The 16,201-nt window shown below is 44.7% G+C and overlaps 4 protein-coding genes across 7 annotated transcripts; 2 read left to right on the forward strand and 2 right to left on the reverse strand.

Annotated features, from left to right (window-relative positions):
• Nucleotides 1–1,149: 1,149 nt before the first annotated feature.
• LOC6549650 (heparin sulfate O-sulfotransferase) lies at nt 1,150–3,130 on the reverse strand. 2 transcript variants are annotated; one of them, XM_026981242.1, is made up of 5 exons: nt 2,812–3,130; nt 2,427–2,703; nt 2,230–2,368; nt 1,950–2,170; nt 1,150–1,892 (listed from the first exon to the last, which is right to left on the reverse strand). In XM_026981242.1, exons 1-5 carry the CDS (start codon nt 2,936–2,938, stop codon nt 1,649–1,651), a joined length of 1,008 nt encoding a protein of 335 aa, XP_026837043.1. In that variant the 5' UTR covers nt 2,939–3,130; the 3' UTR covers nt 1,150–1,648. The 2 variants fall into 2 exon arrangements, with proteins under 2 accessions (XP_026837043.1, XP_001974255.1); XM_001974219.3 differs by having other exon boundaries at nt 2,427–2,745.
• Nucleotides 3,131–3,313: 183 nt separating this feature from the next.
• On the forward strand, nt 3,314–5,620 carry LOC6549649 (ran GTPase-activating protein). The gene is made up of 5 exons (XM_001974218.3): nt 3,314–3,608; nt 3,669–4,350; nt 4,409–4,889; nt 4,977–5,153; nt 5,212–5,620. The coding sequence occupies exons 1-5, from the start codon at nt 3,503–3,505 to the stop codon at nt 5,539–5,541; spliced, it is 1,776 nt and encodes a 591-aa protein (XP_001974254.1). The 5' UTR covers nt 3,314–3,502; the 3' UTR covers nt 5,542–5,620.
• Nucleotides 5,621–5,654: 34 nt separating this feature from the next.
• LOC6549648 (DNA topoisomerase 2) lies at nt 5,655–11,762 on the reverse strand. Of its 2 annotated transcripts, none has more exons than XM_026980235.1 (5): nt 11,473–11,762; nt 9,991–10,578; nt 9,510–9,933; nt 6,411–9,448; nt 5,655–6,349 (listed from the first exon to the last, which is right to left on the reverse strand). In XM_026980235.1, the coding sequence occupies exons 2-5, from the start codon at nt 10,546–10,548 to the stop codon at nt 6,032–6,034; spliced, it is 4,338 nt and encodes a 1,445-aa protein (XP_026836036.1). In that variant the 5' UTR covers nt 10,549–10,578; nt 11,473–11,762; the 3' UTR covers nt 5,655–6,031. The 2 variants fall into 2 exon arrangements, with proteins under 2 accessions (XP_026836036.1, XP_001974253.1); XM_001974217.3 differs by having other exon boundaries at nt 5,655–6,352.
• A 768-nt stretch (nt 11,763–12,530) lies between these two features.
• On the forward strand, nt 12,531–15,953 carry LOC6549647 (alpha-tocopherol transfer protein). Of its 2 annotated transcripts, XM_001974216.3 has the most exons (7): nt 12,531–12,806; nt 12,946–13,187; nt 14,570–14,729; nt 14,819–14,913; nt 15,015–15,359; nt 15,434–15,612; nt 15,685–15,953. In XM_001974216.3, exons 3-7 carry the CDS (start codon nt 14,594–14,596, stop codon nt 15,806–15,808), a joined length of 879 nt encoding a protein of 292 aa, XP_001974252.1. In that variant the 5' UTR covers nt 12,531–12,806; nt 12,946–13,187; nt 14,570–14,593; the 3' UTR covers nt 15,809–15,953. The 2 variants fall into 2 exon arrangements, with proteins under 2 accessions (XP_001974252.1, XP_026836840.1); XM_026981039.1 differs by lacking the exons at nt 12,531–12,806; nt 12,946–13,187 and adding an exon at nt 13,970–14,366.
• Nucleotides 15,954–16,201: the final 248 nt, after the last annotated feature.

The following is a 16,201-nucleotide window of genomic DNA, read 5'->3' on the forward strand; positions in this document are numbered from 1 at the left end:
ATGTTTTTCCATTGTTTTTAGAAGCGAAGAGGGTAAAGACAAGTGTGGTATTTCTCACGGTGCAGCGAACGCAATCGATTTTCTACAGCAATTAACATTATTAAATGTAACGTTTTAGGAGATACACTGAAAGTAAGTAAGGCCAACAAATTCGATCACTGTCTTTTCAAAATGTTCTAGACTTTATCACTCCAACTGCTGCAGACAACGAAAAACAATAGACGTGGATAAAAACACTAAATTTTGCTTTTTTGTAGTACTCCTCATTGATTGAAACGTTAATTCACTCAATTGCTTTGAAAATGCAATACTTTCAATCACTAAATCCACTTTACTATATCGAGAAACTCTCGTCTGGAACTTGCGAAAAGTCCACTTTCTATATTTATTCTAGAATGTAAGCCCAGGAATACCTTTATTTAGTTATCGTCTGAAAAACCAACGCGAGAACGATTTTTAAAGTGTTAAGCCGCGGCACAGAGAAGTGCATGTTCTAAGGGTTTCGCACAGTGTATCGTGGTCGATCTTCTGATGGTTACGCGACTTGGATGCAATTAGACTTGAACTTTTGAACGCTCCGTACACAACTAGTTTAAAAACTAATCGCCACTGTGACTGAGTAGAAAACGAGTCTTAAATCTATCTTACGGGTCGTAAGTGTGGTCAGCTACACGGGTGGGTAGTTATTACTTCGGATATCACTTTCGTTGGACAACAGTGCTTTTCTGTCGGACAGTAGCTACTTTCGCGACTGGCGTGTCCGCGTTCCACGAGCAAGTGATCAACTGACGGGGGCTGTGGGTAATGCGAACTCATTTGCTTTTAGCTTCAAGCACGAGCAATTAATTAAGTATTTCACTGCTCGCTGTTTCCAAATGTATTTCAATTCCTTTAATTTCTTGCGCTTGCTTGAGCCCATTCTGTGTGACGGATCGCCATTCCGTCGGCCTGTCAGCCGATCACCTTCGAGCACGGAGCTACGTCAGCCTTTAAAGTCCGGCGGAATTTCGTTGGGCAGCCAAGTGCAATTAGCTTAGTCAAAGTACAGAACGCTGAGAGTTAAAAGTAACCCACTGATGGCATTAATCAATTTACGAACACGCAATCCCAACGACAGCTGTTGATGCGCACAGCGCGCTTCACATTATCAACTATTTACATGCATTTAATTTGAATGTCAAATTCAGATTTATAGCCTAGCCTATGAGAGTTACAATCATTGAGAGTCGTTTGCATATGAATTTACACCTATACATAAGTTCTACGTATATCGATCTATGTTCTACATTCATCCATTCATTCCGTTGTATTGTCGAGTATAAAACGTACATTTGACTAATCATACAGAGATATTGTGCAGACAATTGTTCCTAGATATTGCTTACGATGAACTACAAAAGCGTTCTCGGATTTGTTATACGTTTAAAGCTTAGACTACGTACAAAAAGTTTGGGTTAGTAATATGTCAACGATATTCACTGCTAAAGTCTTAGGTAGCGCTTAAGTGTACGGATTAGTTACTCTTAAGTACAGATCAAATCTATGTGAGGGAGAGTTACGTATTTACAATACAATTATCGGAGACTCCTGGTTAGAACACTGAAGTCGGCCGAATCCTGGCTCTGCGACCCCGTCGCCTTCTTTGCAATCATTTGGGTCTAATCTTCTCGTACATGAACTTCTGCACATGCTTGTTGTCCGGCTGCATGAGTTTCCTCTTGTTGAATTCGAATTGGGCCAACGCGAACTCGTACAGATCGTTTTCCATTTGCCAGATTTTTGTCTTTTGAATGGCTTTTATTGTCGATTCGCTGGGCGGCAGCTTGGAAGATGTCACCCGCAAATGAGATTTGTTGGAGTTATGATAGTGCTCACGAAAGCCGTGAAAAATTCTGCGAAAAAAGGGGTAGTAGTATAAAAAGATAATAATATATGGCTGGGATGCACACCTTGGGAGGGATCTCTCTAGCAGATCCACAAACTCGTACATCTGCTCGGTGACTCCGACTAGGAAGTATTCGTTGACTAGATTGCGCTTGGCCTGGTCCAAGGCCCAACTGCTGCCGGGTTCCCAGCACTCGGCTGCATGGCCACAGAAGAAGGGTATCTGCAGCCACATGTTTTTGGGATCACAGTCGGGTTGCTTCTGCACCACGCACTCATCGAAGGTCTGCAAAAAAGTGTAAGCATTTCGGTTAAAAAAGGTCCACCTCTCGGTGCTCTACCTACAATTTTATTGCCCGCCTTCTTGCGGACTAAATTCGGCCGGTAGTTGTCTCCAAATCGTAAAAAGTAATAGTAGGAGATAAGTCTGTCGAGAGGTTTGCGCACCAAATTTATGTAGATAGGCTTGTGGGCGATTTGGAATCTGCAAAAGAGGAATGCTATTAAGACGGTGTCCGCTGCCCTATACAGATATTACGTACTTTGAGAAGTCTAGGAAGGCCATGTGGCCGTGATACAAAGCTGGTTTCATCTCGTGCCACCTGGAAACATTGCGCACGAATTGGATTTGATTGGGGAGGGAGAGAACGTGCATGTTGGCAGTAACATTGATGTGCAGCACATGGAATTTATTGGGCTTGCAGAGATCGTATGCTATGTTGACAAAGCTGGTGGATCCCGTTTTCGGAACGCGATTGTAAAGCACCACCAGGTGCTCCTCAAAGTCAAAGTCATCGGTGGTAGACGAGGCATGCTGATCTGCAGTCAAGGAATCGCCCAGATTAGCCAGCGGCTTGAAGGCTGTACAAAATAGGTTGTCGGTGTTAAAGTGGACCTGGCTTAGCCTACCTGCTGGACTCCACTTACCATGTTCCGGGCGAATCTCTGACCAAAGCAACCAGTAACATACACAGGTGACTGCGCACAGGGCTATCAGGATCAGCCAGTGGGTGGGTCGGAGCAGAATCCACATCTTGAGCAGTTTCCTAAACATGCCTCGTGTCGGTTTGCCCTACAGGTCAGCACGGCAGCGCATATCAACCGATTTATTTAAGCATAATCTCAGGCCGTTGTTTTCCTTGTTTTTTTTCTGCCATCAACGTCGAGCAGTGTTGGTTAGCAGCAGCTAGGCAGTGTTGCAAGGCACCGAAATCTATTGAATCTGACGGAATGTGCAGCTGCTGCAGCTGATATGAGTGTTGACTGCTGATGGTGATTAGTGATGGATAATAGCTAAAATTTGTCGCTAAAATAATTAGGTTAAATTCCAGATAAGAATCTTTAAATATTTAACATTGAATTTCCGATAATAACATCAATGAATGTATTTTGTTTTAAAAAATTGAACGCAGTATATATATCAATTTTCAGTCTAATCCCAAATTAGCTTCACTGTTGCGATTAGTGTGACCAGCTTTACCGGCAAATAATACCAAACAATGCCAATATTCTAGCGCCCATTTTTGCTAGGTTAAAACAAATTTCGCAAGCCGGCTGCAACTGCAAAGTACAGTGCCACTTATATATTAAATAATTCCACTTTAAAGCAGACGACAGCATGTCCTTGTCCACCTTTAACTTCGCCAGCATGGCCGCTCAACTGGGCCAGGAGCAGGGCATTTCATTCCAAAACAAGGCGCTTACCTGGAACACAGCTGCCGATGGTGAGTTTAGGTGACGCTTTTCTGTGCTCCGTGCAGTGGCTATATTAAGCCTTTTTACAGTCCAGGATGTGGTGGATGCCCTCAACAAACAGACTACCGTGCACTATCTGAACCTGGACGGGAACACCCTGGGCGTAGAGGCCGCCAAGGCGATTGGTGAGGGTCTGAAGCGCCATCCCGAGTTCAGAAAGGCGCTGTGGAAGAATCTATTTACTCGTCGTCTCAAAACGGAGATTCCGGAGGCCCTGAAGCACCTGGGAGCCGCACTAAATGTGGCGGGCGCCAAGCTGACTGTCCTGGATCTCAGCGACAATGCCTTGGGACCGAATGGCATGCGAGGCTTGGAGGAGTTCCTGCGATCCCCGGTCTGCTACTCACTGCAGGAGCTGCTTCTGTACAACTGTGGCCTGGGTCCCGAGGGCGGTAGTATGCTGTCCAAGGCTCTGATCGATCTGCATGCCAATGCAAATGAGGCGGGCTCTCCGCTCCAGCTGCGTGTGTTTATAGGATCACGTAATCGCCTCGAGAATGACGGTGCTACGGCCCTGGCAGCCGCATTCAAAACACTCAAGACATTCGAGGAGATTGTTTTAGAGCAAAACTCCATATACTTTGACGGCGTCAAGGCCCTTTCCGAATCCTTCAAGGAGAACTCCCATCTGAGAGTGCTAAACATGAACGACAATACTCTAAAGTCTCGGGGAGCGGAAAAAATAGCAGAGGTTCTTCCCTTTGTGCCCATGTGAGTCGGTTGAAAAGAAGTTTATATGAGTGTTATTCGATAACTTGTTGTTTTGCAGGCTGCGAGAATTGAGCTTTGGAGACTGCCTGATCAAAACCAATGGCGCCTACCAATTCGGTGAGGTCCTGGAGAGCGCCAACGATCAACTGGAAGTTATCGACTTAAGTTTTAATGATATCAATAGCGATGGCGGCTTGGTATTGGTGAACGCTATGCGAAACAAGTCCAAGCTGCGCTTCTTGAACCTAGATGGCAATTGCTTTGGCCATGATGGCAGCAAGCAGATAATCAACGAGATGAATAAGTTGCCAACTGCTGCCGCACTGCAACCGTTTAAGGAAGTTAACTCCGAAGAAGAGGACGATTCGGGAGACGAGGACGAGGCTGAAGACCAAGACGAAGATTACGATGACGAAGAGGACTACGACGAGCACGAGCACGCCAACGATACAACCGAGGAAGCAGACGAGGATGATGAGGAGTACAACAACGAGGTGGAGGACACTGCCTATGTCACCACGAATGCCTACACGACCAAGGTAAGTTTATATTTCTAAGTACTGTCCAAATGGTTTATAACTATAAGTCAATTCAAATTAAACTTAACTTATTTTAAATTTTAACAGCTTTTTAATGACACCACCCAGTCAATGGCCAGCAATACTTTTGCGGTCGCAAACAAGACGATTAACCAAAAATGCACTCCGGAGAAGTTCTGTTTGAGCCAAACACCCTGCTCCCAGGAAGATTTCGATTCGCTAGATCAGGATAACAAGCTTGAGGCTTTGCAGTCGATTGTCAACGTAAGAGATTTATAATAAATTAATGAAGCAATTAAAAAAACATTACATTCTTGTACAGCAATTCACAGGCGACAACCATTTGCTGCTACTCGTCTTCACCACCTTGAAGTGCGCGCATTTGTCGCAATCCTCGAAAGCTGCGTTGGATCTGGCAATCTCCTTGTACCAGGCCACCTTTGACTACGCCATTAAGACGAAGCAGGAGACCCGTGTGCTCAACTATGTTCTGATGCAGCTGCGTTTGCTGCACTGCAAGGAGACATTCAAATCGGACTACGATGTCAAGAGCTGTCGATTTGCCCTGCGCGAGGCTCTCAAGCAACCGACGTTTGCCAACGACAACATTAAGAATTCCTTTAAGACTTTTCTGGAGGGTGTCGAACTGTAAAGAGAATTAAGATTATGTGTATTTCCCACGTTCCGATGTGTGTATCTTTGGCGAATAAAAACGTATTATTCATATCACATAGCACTGATTTATTACCAGTAAAACCAATTAACTTTTAAAGTATTAGCCATTAGGCAAAATTGATTTATTTACATGAAGAAAACTTTTATGAGACTACAAACTATCTTTATGGAACATGTTAATACATCGATATTATGTTTGTAAATTCCTCTTGGTGGCTTTCTTGCTGCTCTGGAACACAGAATCAGCTACAGTAAACGAATGTAGCGAAGTTATCTAAAGTTAAAAACACGAAAAATAAAACATTGACGTGAACATCGAGGAGAACGTTGAAAGATTAGATAATAAACAATCGTGGCGAGCAAGTCCGCACATAAAAGCGCCTCCTCGAGATTCTCGATCCGGATAATGCTGATTCCAATAGTCGATTCGCTTTCTTCGATTAATGTGTTGTGTGGCAATTTGTTACTCAACAATTGAAATCAGAATCATCATCATCATCATCAAACTCGACATCATCATCATCGCTTTCAATTACAGCGCGCCGCTTCTTGGGCGGAGCTTTCTTCTTGGCTCCTCCGCTGCTCTCATCATCTCGAGCTCGCTTGGTCGGACGCTTGGGAGAATCATCATCGCTGGCATTGGCGTCATTATCAGATCTAACGTTGCTAACGTTGTCTTCCTCATCCGAAAACAGCGAGCTGTAGTCTATCTTCTTACTGGCCTGTCGACGTCCAGGACGTTCTGCTCGAGGAATTACTTCATCCACATCATCGTCGCTCTTCTTCTGCTACAAAAGAACAAAAATGTTTATCGACAATTTAAATGAGCAATTACGGAAAACTTACCTTGGCCTTGCTGAAGTCTATCTTGCCCTGCTTCAGCCCGCCGCCGTTCTCCTTCTTTTGACGCGGCTTTTTTTCTCCCGGCTCCTTCTTGACAGCCGCCTTCTTGGCCTTGGGTGAGGTTTTTGAACCGCCCTCGACCATTGCATCAAATTCGTCCACCTCATCGCCGCTGCCATCAGGTTCTGCCTTAACCTGCTTGCCCTTTGGTTCCTTCTTCACCTTCGGCTCCTTGGGTTCTTTGGGTTTCTTCGGCTCCTTGGCCGCCTGAGCTACCTTGGCAGCTGCTGCCATTTTCTTAATGATTTCTTCGGTGACCTTAAACTCCACAGTTTCTCCATCAGGATCTGGAAATATGTCGCCAACACCCGCTCCGCCTGCTGCTGTCTTTACCTTTCTCCCCTTAGTTGAGACAGACTTCTGGCCCTTCAAAGCCTTCGCGGTCTTGAGATTGATTCCCTGCTCTTCTAGGCGCTCCTTCTCCTCTACTTCATTTAACTTTGCCTCGAGAGCATCCAAATCATCCAGCCAAAGCAGCTCTGGCGTTTTCTTACGCAGGTTTTCCAATTCGGAGAGTTTGGCGTCGCGCTGTTTGAGCAGCTCGTTCTTCTTCTCCTCTGTCAACATCCACATGGACATTCCCAGAAGGTAGTCGAACTTTTTGACATCAGTTAGCTTCTTGAAAGCCTTATCTGGATCGACATCCTTTTCCTTCTTAACCTTTGAGCTGGCACTGGGAGCTGCCTCCTCCTCTTCGTCGTCCTCTTCGTTAGCTGGCTCGGCGTCCTCCATTTTGATGCGCCGCTGCCACTCCTTGACGGGATCGGGACGGTATCCACGCTTCAACAACTCATCGCACATGGCCTTGCGCTGCTTGTTCTCCACCACCAGCTTCTTATCGCACTTCTCGACAATAAATCGCGCCTGATCACTAAGGCGATCAGCCTGCGCCGTTAGCTGGCCGACCAAAAAGTCCTTACGGCGGGCGTAGTACTCGCGACGCAGTTCGTAAAACTCTTTTAGGATATCGATCGCAGTGGGGAAGCGTCGCAGACAGTTGTTATGATCGAAGGCATGCATCTGGTTGGTGGACAGCGTCGTGGTGAGTTTGAACACTCGGTAGAAGCCACCATCCTCGGCTTGAATGCGCTCAAATTCTCCAGGTGCGAAGGAGATCACAAAGCGCACGGTGGTGTCTGTGTGATACTCCCTGTAGTCCGAAATAATGGCCTTAACCTTTTCGGTGCCGTTCGCCAACGGCTCCAGCACATTTTCTTTGTAGTTTTGCGTCCAAACGCCCACAGGAAGTTCAGTGATTTCTGCTCGGTTTCCTGGCAAAATTTGTATGTTACCAGTCTGAACATAACGGCCATCCGACACGTACTCCATGCGTCCTGTAAAGTTCTTGTACCACGGATGCATTACTTTTGGCTCTTCTCCGTTTATCATCTTCCTTAGATTGCTCATAATCTCACGAGGATTGTGGTTGGATATCTTCGTGGACCATCCAGTTCCGATACCCTCGGCTCCGTTTACCAATACCATCGGTATGATGGGGAGATACCACTGAGGCTCGATCTTTTGGCCATCGTCCACCTGGTAGTCCAAAAGCGGATCGTCCAATGGATGGTAGATGAGTCGCGTCAAAGGAGACATTAATGTGAAAATGTAACGAGCGCTGGCACAGTCTTTACCTCCCGTCAAGCGGGTACCAAATTGACCGCGTGGCTCAAGCAGATTGATGTTGTTGGCACCCACAAAATTCTGGGCCAGATTCACGATTGTCATCTGCAGGGATACCTCTCCGTGGTGGTAGGCCGACATCTCTGCCACCGATCCGGATAGCTGGGCTACCTTCACCTCACGCTTGTCGTTTCTCTTAAAGCAAGTGAACATCACTTTCCGCTGACCCGGCTTTAAGCCATCCACTAGACTAGGAATGGAGCGCTCATTGTCAGCATTTGAGAAAAGCACCAACTCCAGATTGATGAAGTCCGCATAGGAGATGTGCTTGGTGCCCTTAGTGTACAGATATCGCTCTGGCAAGCCGAGCTCCTTGCGACGCTTCACCTCGTCCATGTGGTTAGTAAGCCATACCTTCCTCGACTCGATGTGTTTCTTGGAGAAGGCCATAACAATGCTTTCATCATCCACCGACCCATCGTACTTAAATAAGATGCGATGGCGTTCCATATCTTGGAAATATTCTTTCGCCTCCTTGGAGGTCGAAGTACCCAAACCCTTATAGTACTTGATATTGTACGTATGGTGATTAGCTGTATCATTTTTCCACTCCTCAAACTCGGGAAGCGAGTAGAAGGACAACTCCTCGTTTTTTTTTGTTGCCTTCACAATGGGTGTAATGAACTCCTCAAGGAAAGGCAGACGCAGAAGCTCTGGCCAATTGGTGTGGATGAAGTTGATCAAGAGACCCTTGATGTGGGAGCCGTCCTGATCCTGATCTGTCATGATCATCACTTTGCCATACCGCAGTGTTTTCAGATCGTCCTCCGTGAGATACTTCTTTTTGTATTGCAAACCGATGATCTTGCACAAATTATTAATTTCCGCATTCTCCGAAAGCTGTTTGAAATTAGCTTCCCGCACATTTAGAAGTTTGCCCCTAAGTGGGAACACGCCGTAGAAATTCCGGCCAATGACGCCCAGACCGGATACAGCCAATGACTTGGCTGAGTCTCCCTCAGTGAGGATGAGCGTGCAGTTAATAGAATTCTTTCCACCAGCCTCGTTAGCGTCCTCCAGCTTGGGAATGCCCTTGATCTTGCTTGACTTGCGACCGCCCGTCTTGGCAATGTCATTTTGGGCCTTGAACTTGGCCCACGCCAGCACAGACTCCACAATGCCAGACTTTGACATGTTGTTGATGAACTTTTCTGAGAGGGTGCACTTGGAGCCGAAGCCTTTTTGTTGCAGAGTCATGTTCTCCTTGGTCTGCGAGTCGAAAGTGGGGTTCTCTATCAAACAGTTGACGAATACCCACAGATGGTTTCGGACCTGGAATGGCTTGATGTTGATGCCACCTGGAAGAGATAAAAACAAGTATTAGTTGTAGTTTAAAGTAATACGAAATCTTAAAATTACCTTTGTTCTTTTTCTTTAGAACCTCGAGAAGCTGCTTGATGAGATTGTCAACCACATGGTCCACATGGCGACCGCCCTTGTAAGTAGCTATTGAGTTGACGAACGAGACCTGTTGGAAGCCACGATCCGAAGGACAGCAGGCCACCTCCCAACGCTCGTTGGCAACCTCGTGGACTATCTTGATCGGTGGGCCAGAGTCGTCGTCCGTGCTCTTAACGTGCAAATCAATGTAGTCCTTAAAGTTGCGTACAGCCAGTTTATTGCCGTTCAGGAAGACGGATACGCCCTTGGACGAGGCGGCCACATCGTAGGCGCGACGCGACATCAGAGCCACAATGTCTTCATCGAGACTCTCCATCTTGAACTTGGCCAGATCGGGACTGAATGTGATGCGAGTGTAGTCAGTGCCATTGAAGTCTTTGATCTGTGGGTTTACTGAGGATAAGATGATGGTCATAAAAAATAAATGATATTCGCTTACCTGCACATCGGAGGCTTTTCCCATGTTGTTGCCCCAAGTCTGCTTGAAGCTTTTCTTGTATTCCCTCGTGGCAGTCTCCACGGTGAAGCTGGTGGAGAATATGTTGCAGAGCTTCGCTCCGTATCCGTTCCTGCCTCCAGTGACCTTCTTCTCATCGTCGTTGTAGTTCGATGAGGTCAGCAGATGACCAAAGATCATCGTGGGCACGTACATCTTCTGCTCCTTATGCATGGTCACCGGAATACCCTGGCCGTTGTTCCACACGGACACAATATTGCGCTCCGGATCGATGTCGATCTTAATGGTGTTCATGCTCTTGTCGCGCTGCTTGTTATCAGCAGCATTCACAAGGATCTCGTCGAAGATCTTGTACAGGCCGGGCACGAAAGATATCTCCCTCTGGACCATCCGGTTTTGCGAGTTGTCATACACCCACATCAGCTCCTTGGTGAACTCCACGGAACCGATGTACGAGTCGGGTCGGAGGAGGATATGCTCCAGCTGCGACTTCTTCTGGTACATCTGTTCGATGGACATGCCCTTGTTTCCGTTCTCCATGATGATACAGGCGCTGTGCTTAAGCTGGATCTTCGAGGGGCAAAAAGAAATCATTTGTTAGTTTATTGAAGCAACTGTACGCCGAACTATTCCGAGCCATAGCCTTAGGTAATGTTAATGACTTTGTCTACGTTTTACTAAGTAAAAAAAATCAAAGCGAACAGCAGAAGACTACAGTGTCCATCAGTCAACAGAAGCTAATATTAATATTATTCTTAATATTACTATTAAAATGTATTAAACAAATTATCTGATGGCAACCAATTATGTTTAATGGTCTCAATACCGGTAACGGTTGTGCAGAGGTATGTGGCACTGCTCTTCACAAATTTTTATTAATGAATGCACACTGTACCCACGGCGGAAAGAAAAAAAAAAACGCGCGCCCGCGCAATGAGTGAATTCCGACCAGACGAACGCCGCAATGGAGTGGGACTAGGCCAAATGGGAATACGTTGGGTGCGATAAATGGAGATTACCGCAGATCAACTGATAAATTGCAACTAAAGTATTATTTCGCCTGGTGCTACTGTACTGGGAACAGAAATTCCGCACACTTTGAAATAACAGCCCTGTCTTTTTGGCGGCAACGCTTGGCGTGCGTCCGTCTGTGTGCGTGTTTATTGGCGTTTGCCGGTAATCCACTGGTATTTATAAGTTTTGCTTAAGGTTTCCAAGGGTTTTCACTTTATTGTAAACATATTCAGGTAAACATGTGGGCTCGGCTCTAAGAAATCACGCAACTATAGTTTTTGAAGGCCTAAAATCGGCTTAATGTGCTATCTATACCGGTATCGCCATTTTTATTTTGCAGGCGACGCTGCTGAAAAATAGCTATATCCATCATAATAAAGTATTATTTGACACGGTCTTCCTGCTTTCCGGCTCAACGCACTTTTATTAACTTGATTTCACATTCCTTACCTGGTTGAAAAATTGTAAAGTTTCTGCTGCTTTTTGTTGCTGCCGCCGACAACCGAAGCGCGGTAAAATTCGATGTTGCAGGCGAAAAGCGAGGCGGTGCACTACAATTTTCGATTTGTATGTGCCCCACGCGTCTAATGCTTTTCGCTAAAACTTGTACAGTTCGCAACTAACTATTAAAATACGCACAGCACATTTAACAACTTTTCACAACTAACAACAAATGAGCAGTAGACTGGTTTTAGTGCTGGCAAGGCACCAATCGATGTTTGAAAGACATCGCTATCGATAATTATAGTTTTAGTGTTGTTTTGGATGGTGTCTTCGCTAAGTGCGGATAGGTAAACTTTTAGATGTGGTAGGTGACTCCGCTAAAGGCGTGATCGCTGAAATCGCGCTTTTCAGTTCTGTCTCAATCACGTTGATGAGTACGGCAACCGTTATTTCTGAAAATTGTAGATTAAAGTAATAACTTTTTAGGGGTCCCATTCTTTTTAAAAGCTACGCTTGTCGGATGCAGTGTTTTAAGTTTTGTAATTTACATTTCAACAATTTTTAAAGTATAATAAATACCCATTGAAATACAAGTAAGCAAGAAAAAAAGTCAGATTCGAATTCCAATTAGCAAACATTTAATGCAAATTATTCAAATTATGATCCTTTCACATAGCTATGCAATGCTTCCTACATATTTTTCTATATCAATGCATAATATTTGATGTTCCTAACTAAACCGAATTACATGACAAAATAAGATAGCAGGAAAAGTGACAGTTGTGCAATTAAATATCAAATTCACGTTGACGTGCAGATTGCTTTCCAATTAACCACCTGGTAATATGAATATTTTAAATCCAATTGCCAGGCAGTCAGTGCCAAGACCATGGCTAAAAGCGAACAGGTTTTCTTTCTGCCATTTTGACTGACCTTGCCCAACAAGACGTCATAAAGGGGCATGTTCCTCCCCATCCCGTTGCCATTTTCACTCCAGCACAGAAACATGTTTTGAATAGTGCAAACAATGAAGAACAGTCTGGATAAGCATTTCTGTCTTGTGAGAATTACTCGGAATTCCTGCTTGGGTAATGGAGCACCCTTCACGCAATGACGTCATCGCAGCTCATTGAACTTCCACAGCATCAAATATCGTCCAGAATTATTCTCTACTCCTCAAATACTTTTAATTCTCGTTTGACAAGCATCAGCTAAGATCTCTCTGTATGCGGAGTGCAGTTTGTACCCTACCACGTCGGGAATTTCAGCTGATGCATGGGAAAATTCTAAGCAGAGTGAACTTAAATTAATAACAACTGAGCTACAAAGTGTAAGGTTTGGCAATGCTAATATTTGTAAAATTTCACTTAGCAATGAGCTTGGGATAAATCTGTACTGTTAATAGGCAAACTGGACTCCATTGCGTTTTTAAGGGTGTTTCCATAGTCGCGTGATCGAGCTGGCTCTCCCTATTTTAAGATGCTGGTTGCTCATTCTCGCATACTGGTTTACAGTCATTATTACTGCGCTTTTTCTCGACTTTTTCCATTGAGACTTCTGTTCTCAAAATCTTCTGTTCTAAACGATACCCGTTCAGTTTCTTTCCAAGCTTCTGCGATGCCACTTGTGTGCGATCTCCGTTAAGCCGGATTCCCCGAACTGCCAGCTGGAAAATCCGTGACCAGAAACAGTAACCGCCACTCGGATTGGATTATTACCTGGTAATGAAAGTGGAGACCCCGAACTAATGGGGTGATAAAACAGGTGTTGCCGGTAGGCGGGGCTGTGAAATAATCGCTTATTATCAAACACTCTAATGGAGCCCACTATTCTTGTGATTATCTTGTGGTTATCGAATCCATAGAGACAATTAACGACAACAATGGCGGGTTCATTAACACTTGAGCCGAACTATATGGTGGGGCTTCAGCACTGCAATCAGCCGTACTTAAAAGTGCATAATGTGTAATTAGTTGGAATTCGTTGAATATTATTAAATATTGACCCAGGCACTTTGCACGGCCACCACGTGTGAAATTTGTGTGTGCTGCACTTTGAGATGGCGGTGGCATCATCATAGTTATCTGCCAAATACGTGTCGAACTCACATCACTGTGACCTGATTAGCCATTGGCGAACTGGGAGCGCAGTGGATAATAGCTTATCAGCGAGCGGCTCCTCCATAATCGCGGGGTTCACCAGGGCAAGGCTGGGTCTGGCTCAGCGATTCGGGTGTAGGCATAGGAATCGGGAATGGGGAATTCCGGCCAAGGGCAGGGCGAAGTACACTTTGCAAGAGCACATCTTTTGGAGAGCATGCTGAGCACAGAACCACCTAAAAGCGTTTTCTTGCAGTCTAACATGTTCTCGTATTGAGTGTCAGTATTATTTTACTATACTTCGAATGATATTTCAAGTTTTAATGTTCTTTGTATGCATTTCTTTAAAGTGTAAGTCAAGTATTATGCAAATAAAATGTATATATACATTTTTTAATTTGAAGCTAAACCTGTTTTAACATTTATTACTGGAAACAACCCCAAATATACGAGATCTACAAAACAAGTGCATACAAAATAAAACAAATGGCACAAGACTTAGAGGTAGATATATATATTAATATCTATAATTCATGTGGGTTCCCGCTCCATCAATTAAGTATAGCAGATTCACTAAATATAGCTCCAGCTCTGTGACACACTGTTATCACTTATTGGCTGTCTCCTTCGCGCTATCGCGATGTTCATTGTTGTTCGGTTTCTAGTTAATATTTAATGGTCGCATACATGTGTAACGGCAAACAGCATTTCGCCTGGGACTGGTACCATTTGGCCCCATTCTCGTTCCGTTCGGGGGCTCAGTTTCACACTTGGAGTCGAGCGGAGCGCAGCCCATCAATGGTAACAACAGGAAAATCACCCACCAGTGGCATGCGAAATCGCCCTGAAATTTAAATGTCAATCTGGGGGGCGAATGTGGCTAGCAGTCATATTGCGTTTTTCTCAACCGGATTTATGTTTATTTACTTTTTGCGCGAGCGAAGAGCGTTTACTAGTGCATCCCCTTATGGCCACTTTGTATCTATAGTTTGGTCATTTTTTAGACGACCGGCAGTGGATCCCGCACCATGCCCACCATCGAGCACAAGTTAAACATCACCGAGGAGGAGGTGCCGGAGCACATCCGGCGACTTGCCCAGGAGCAGGGCGAATGTCCCAGTTCCAAGGATAAGGTCATCGAACAATTCCGTAACTACATATTAGGTTGGTTATAATCCGTTGGTTATAATCCGTTGGTTATAAGCCTAAGAAGTCATAGGTGCTCATCTGAACAAACCTTTTCCCATCTTTAGAACACAATGAATGCCAGCCACATCGAAATGATGCGAGGTACCTGGAGAAATTCCTACGAGCCCGCTACTGGAAAATCGAGAACAGTTACAAATTGGTAAGACGCCTTAAGAACTTCCTCATTTTGCGCTGCCAAGAGCACGGAAATTATTTGGTAATTATCTATAAGCCAAATGCAAAAATTGATTTCCCTTTCAGCTCTGCAGTTACTACAAGTTTCGGGAGCAGAACAAAAGCTTTTATGAGAAGGTCCGTCCTCTGGATCTGCGACATGTGGGACAATCGGACATCCTGACAGTAACTCCCTATCGCGATCAACATGGCCACAGGATACTCATCTACCGATTTGGACTGTGGCGACCCAATCGAGTAACCGTAGACGATATATTCCGCGCCACCATTATCCTGCAGGAACTGGGCAGCTTGGAACCCATCTCACAGATCGTCGGAGGAGTGGGAATATTCGATCTGAAGGATCTGGGCTTAGAACACATACTTCATCTGAGTCCCAGTGTGGCTCAGAAGATGATTGCTCTGCTAGTGGTAAGATAACACGTAAAGTTGTAGAGCTGCCGTAGACATTAGGCCGTTTATTATTTCTTTTATTTTGCTTACAGACGTCAATGCCCATTAGAACATCCGCCCTCCATATTGTAAACCAGAATTGGCTCTTCAACGCGGCATTCAAGATATTTAAGCCATTTCTCAATGCCGCCATGCGAGAAAGGCTCTACATACATGGCAGTGATATGACTTCCCTGCACAAACACATCAACCCGGAACATCTTCCCAAGCGGTAAGAATTGAAATTATTAATTATTATTATTTACTAGAATTATAAAAATATACTAAACTAACACCGTTTCAGCTATGGTGGCTTGCACGAGGATTACTCTTATACGCTCTGGTTGGATATGCTCAAGGAGCAGTGTTCGGGTAATAGTATCCAAAAGGATATGGAGCAATTGGGATTCATCTTCGACCAGGCTTAATGCTTTGTTCAAAATGATATGCTATGCTGCACTAGGCACTAATGGTCTCTCAGTTGACTTTTCAAAATATTAAAGGGAAAGCAGAATATCTTATTTGTAATTTTGTACTACTTAACTGTAATGTAGTGATTCAAGCGAAGGAGGTGATATTTTTAAAATTAAAGAATTTTAAAAGCGACTTTTATTTAATTTAATGATCCCAACAATTTGAGGTTGGAAGCGACCTAAACTGTAATGCTCAATACTCGTACATTTGGTGGCCACATCAATGACCCAGCGGCTATCACAACCGAATTTAGGGCAATAGGCAATAATAATTTGCTCCTAACCGAATCAAATGGCCCAGCCAGCCCGCAAAAGATTCGTTTCGGTTGGGATGTACAGCATATTGGT

Source organism: Drosophila erecta, unplaced genomic scaffold, assembly GCF_003286155.1.
Source record: "Drosophila erecta strain 14021-0224.00,06,07 unplaced genomic scaffold, DereRS2 tig00000092-arrow-pilon, whole genome shotgun sequence".
Classification (NCBI taxonomy): domain Eukaryota; kingdom Metazoa; phylum Arthropoda; class Insecta; order Diptera; family Drosophilidae; genus Drosophila; species Drosophila erecta.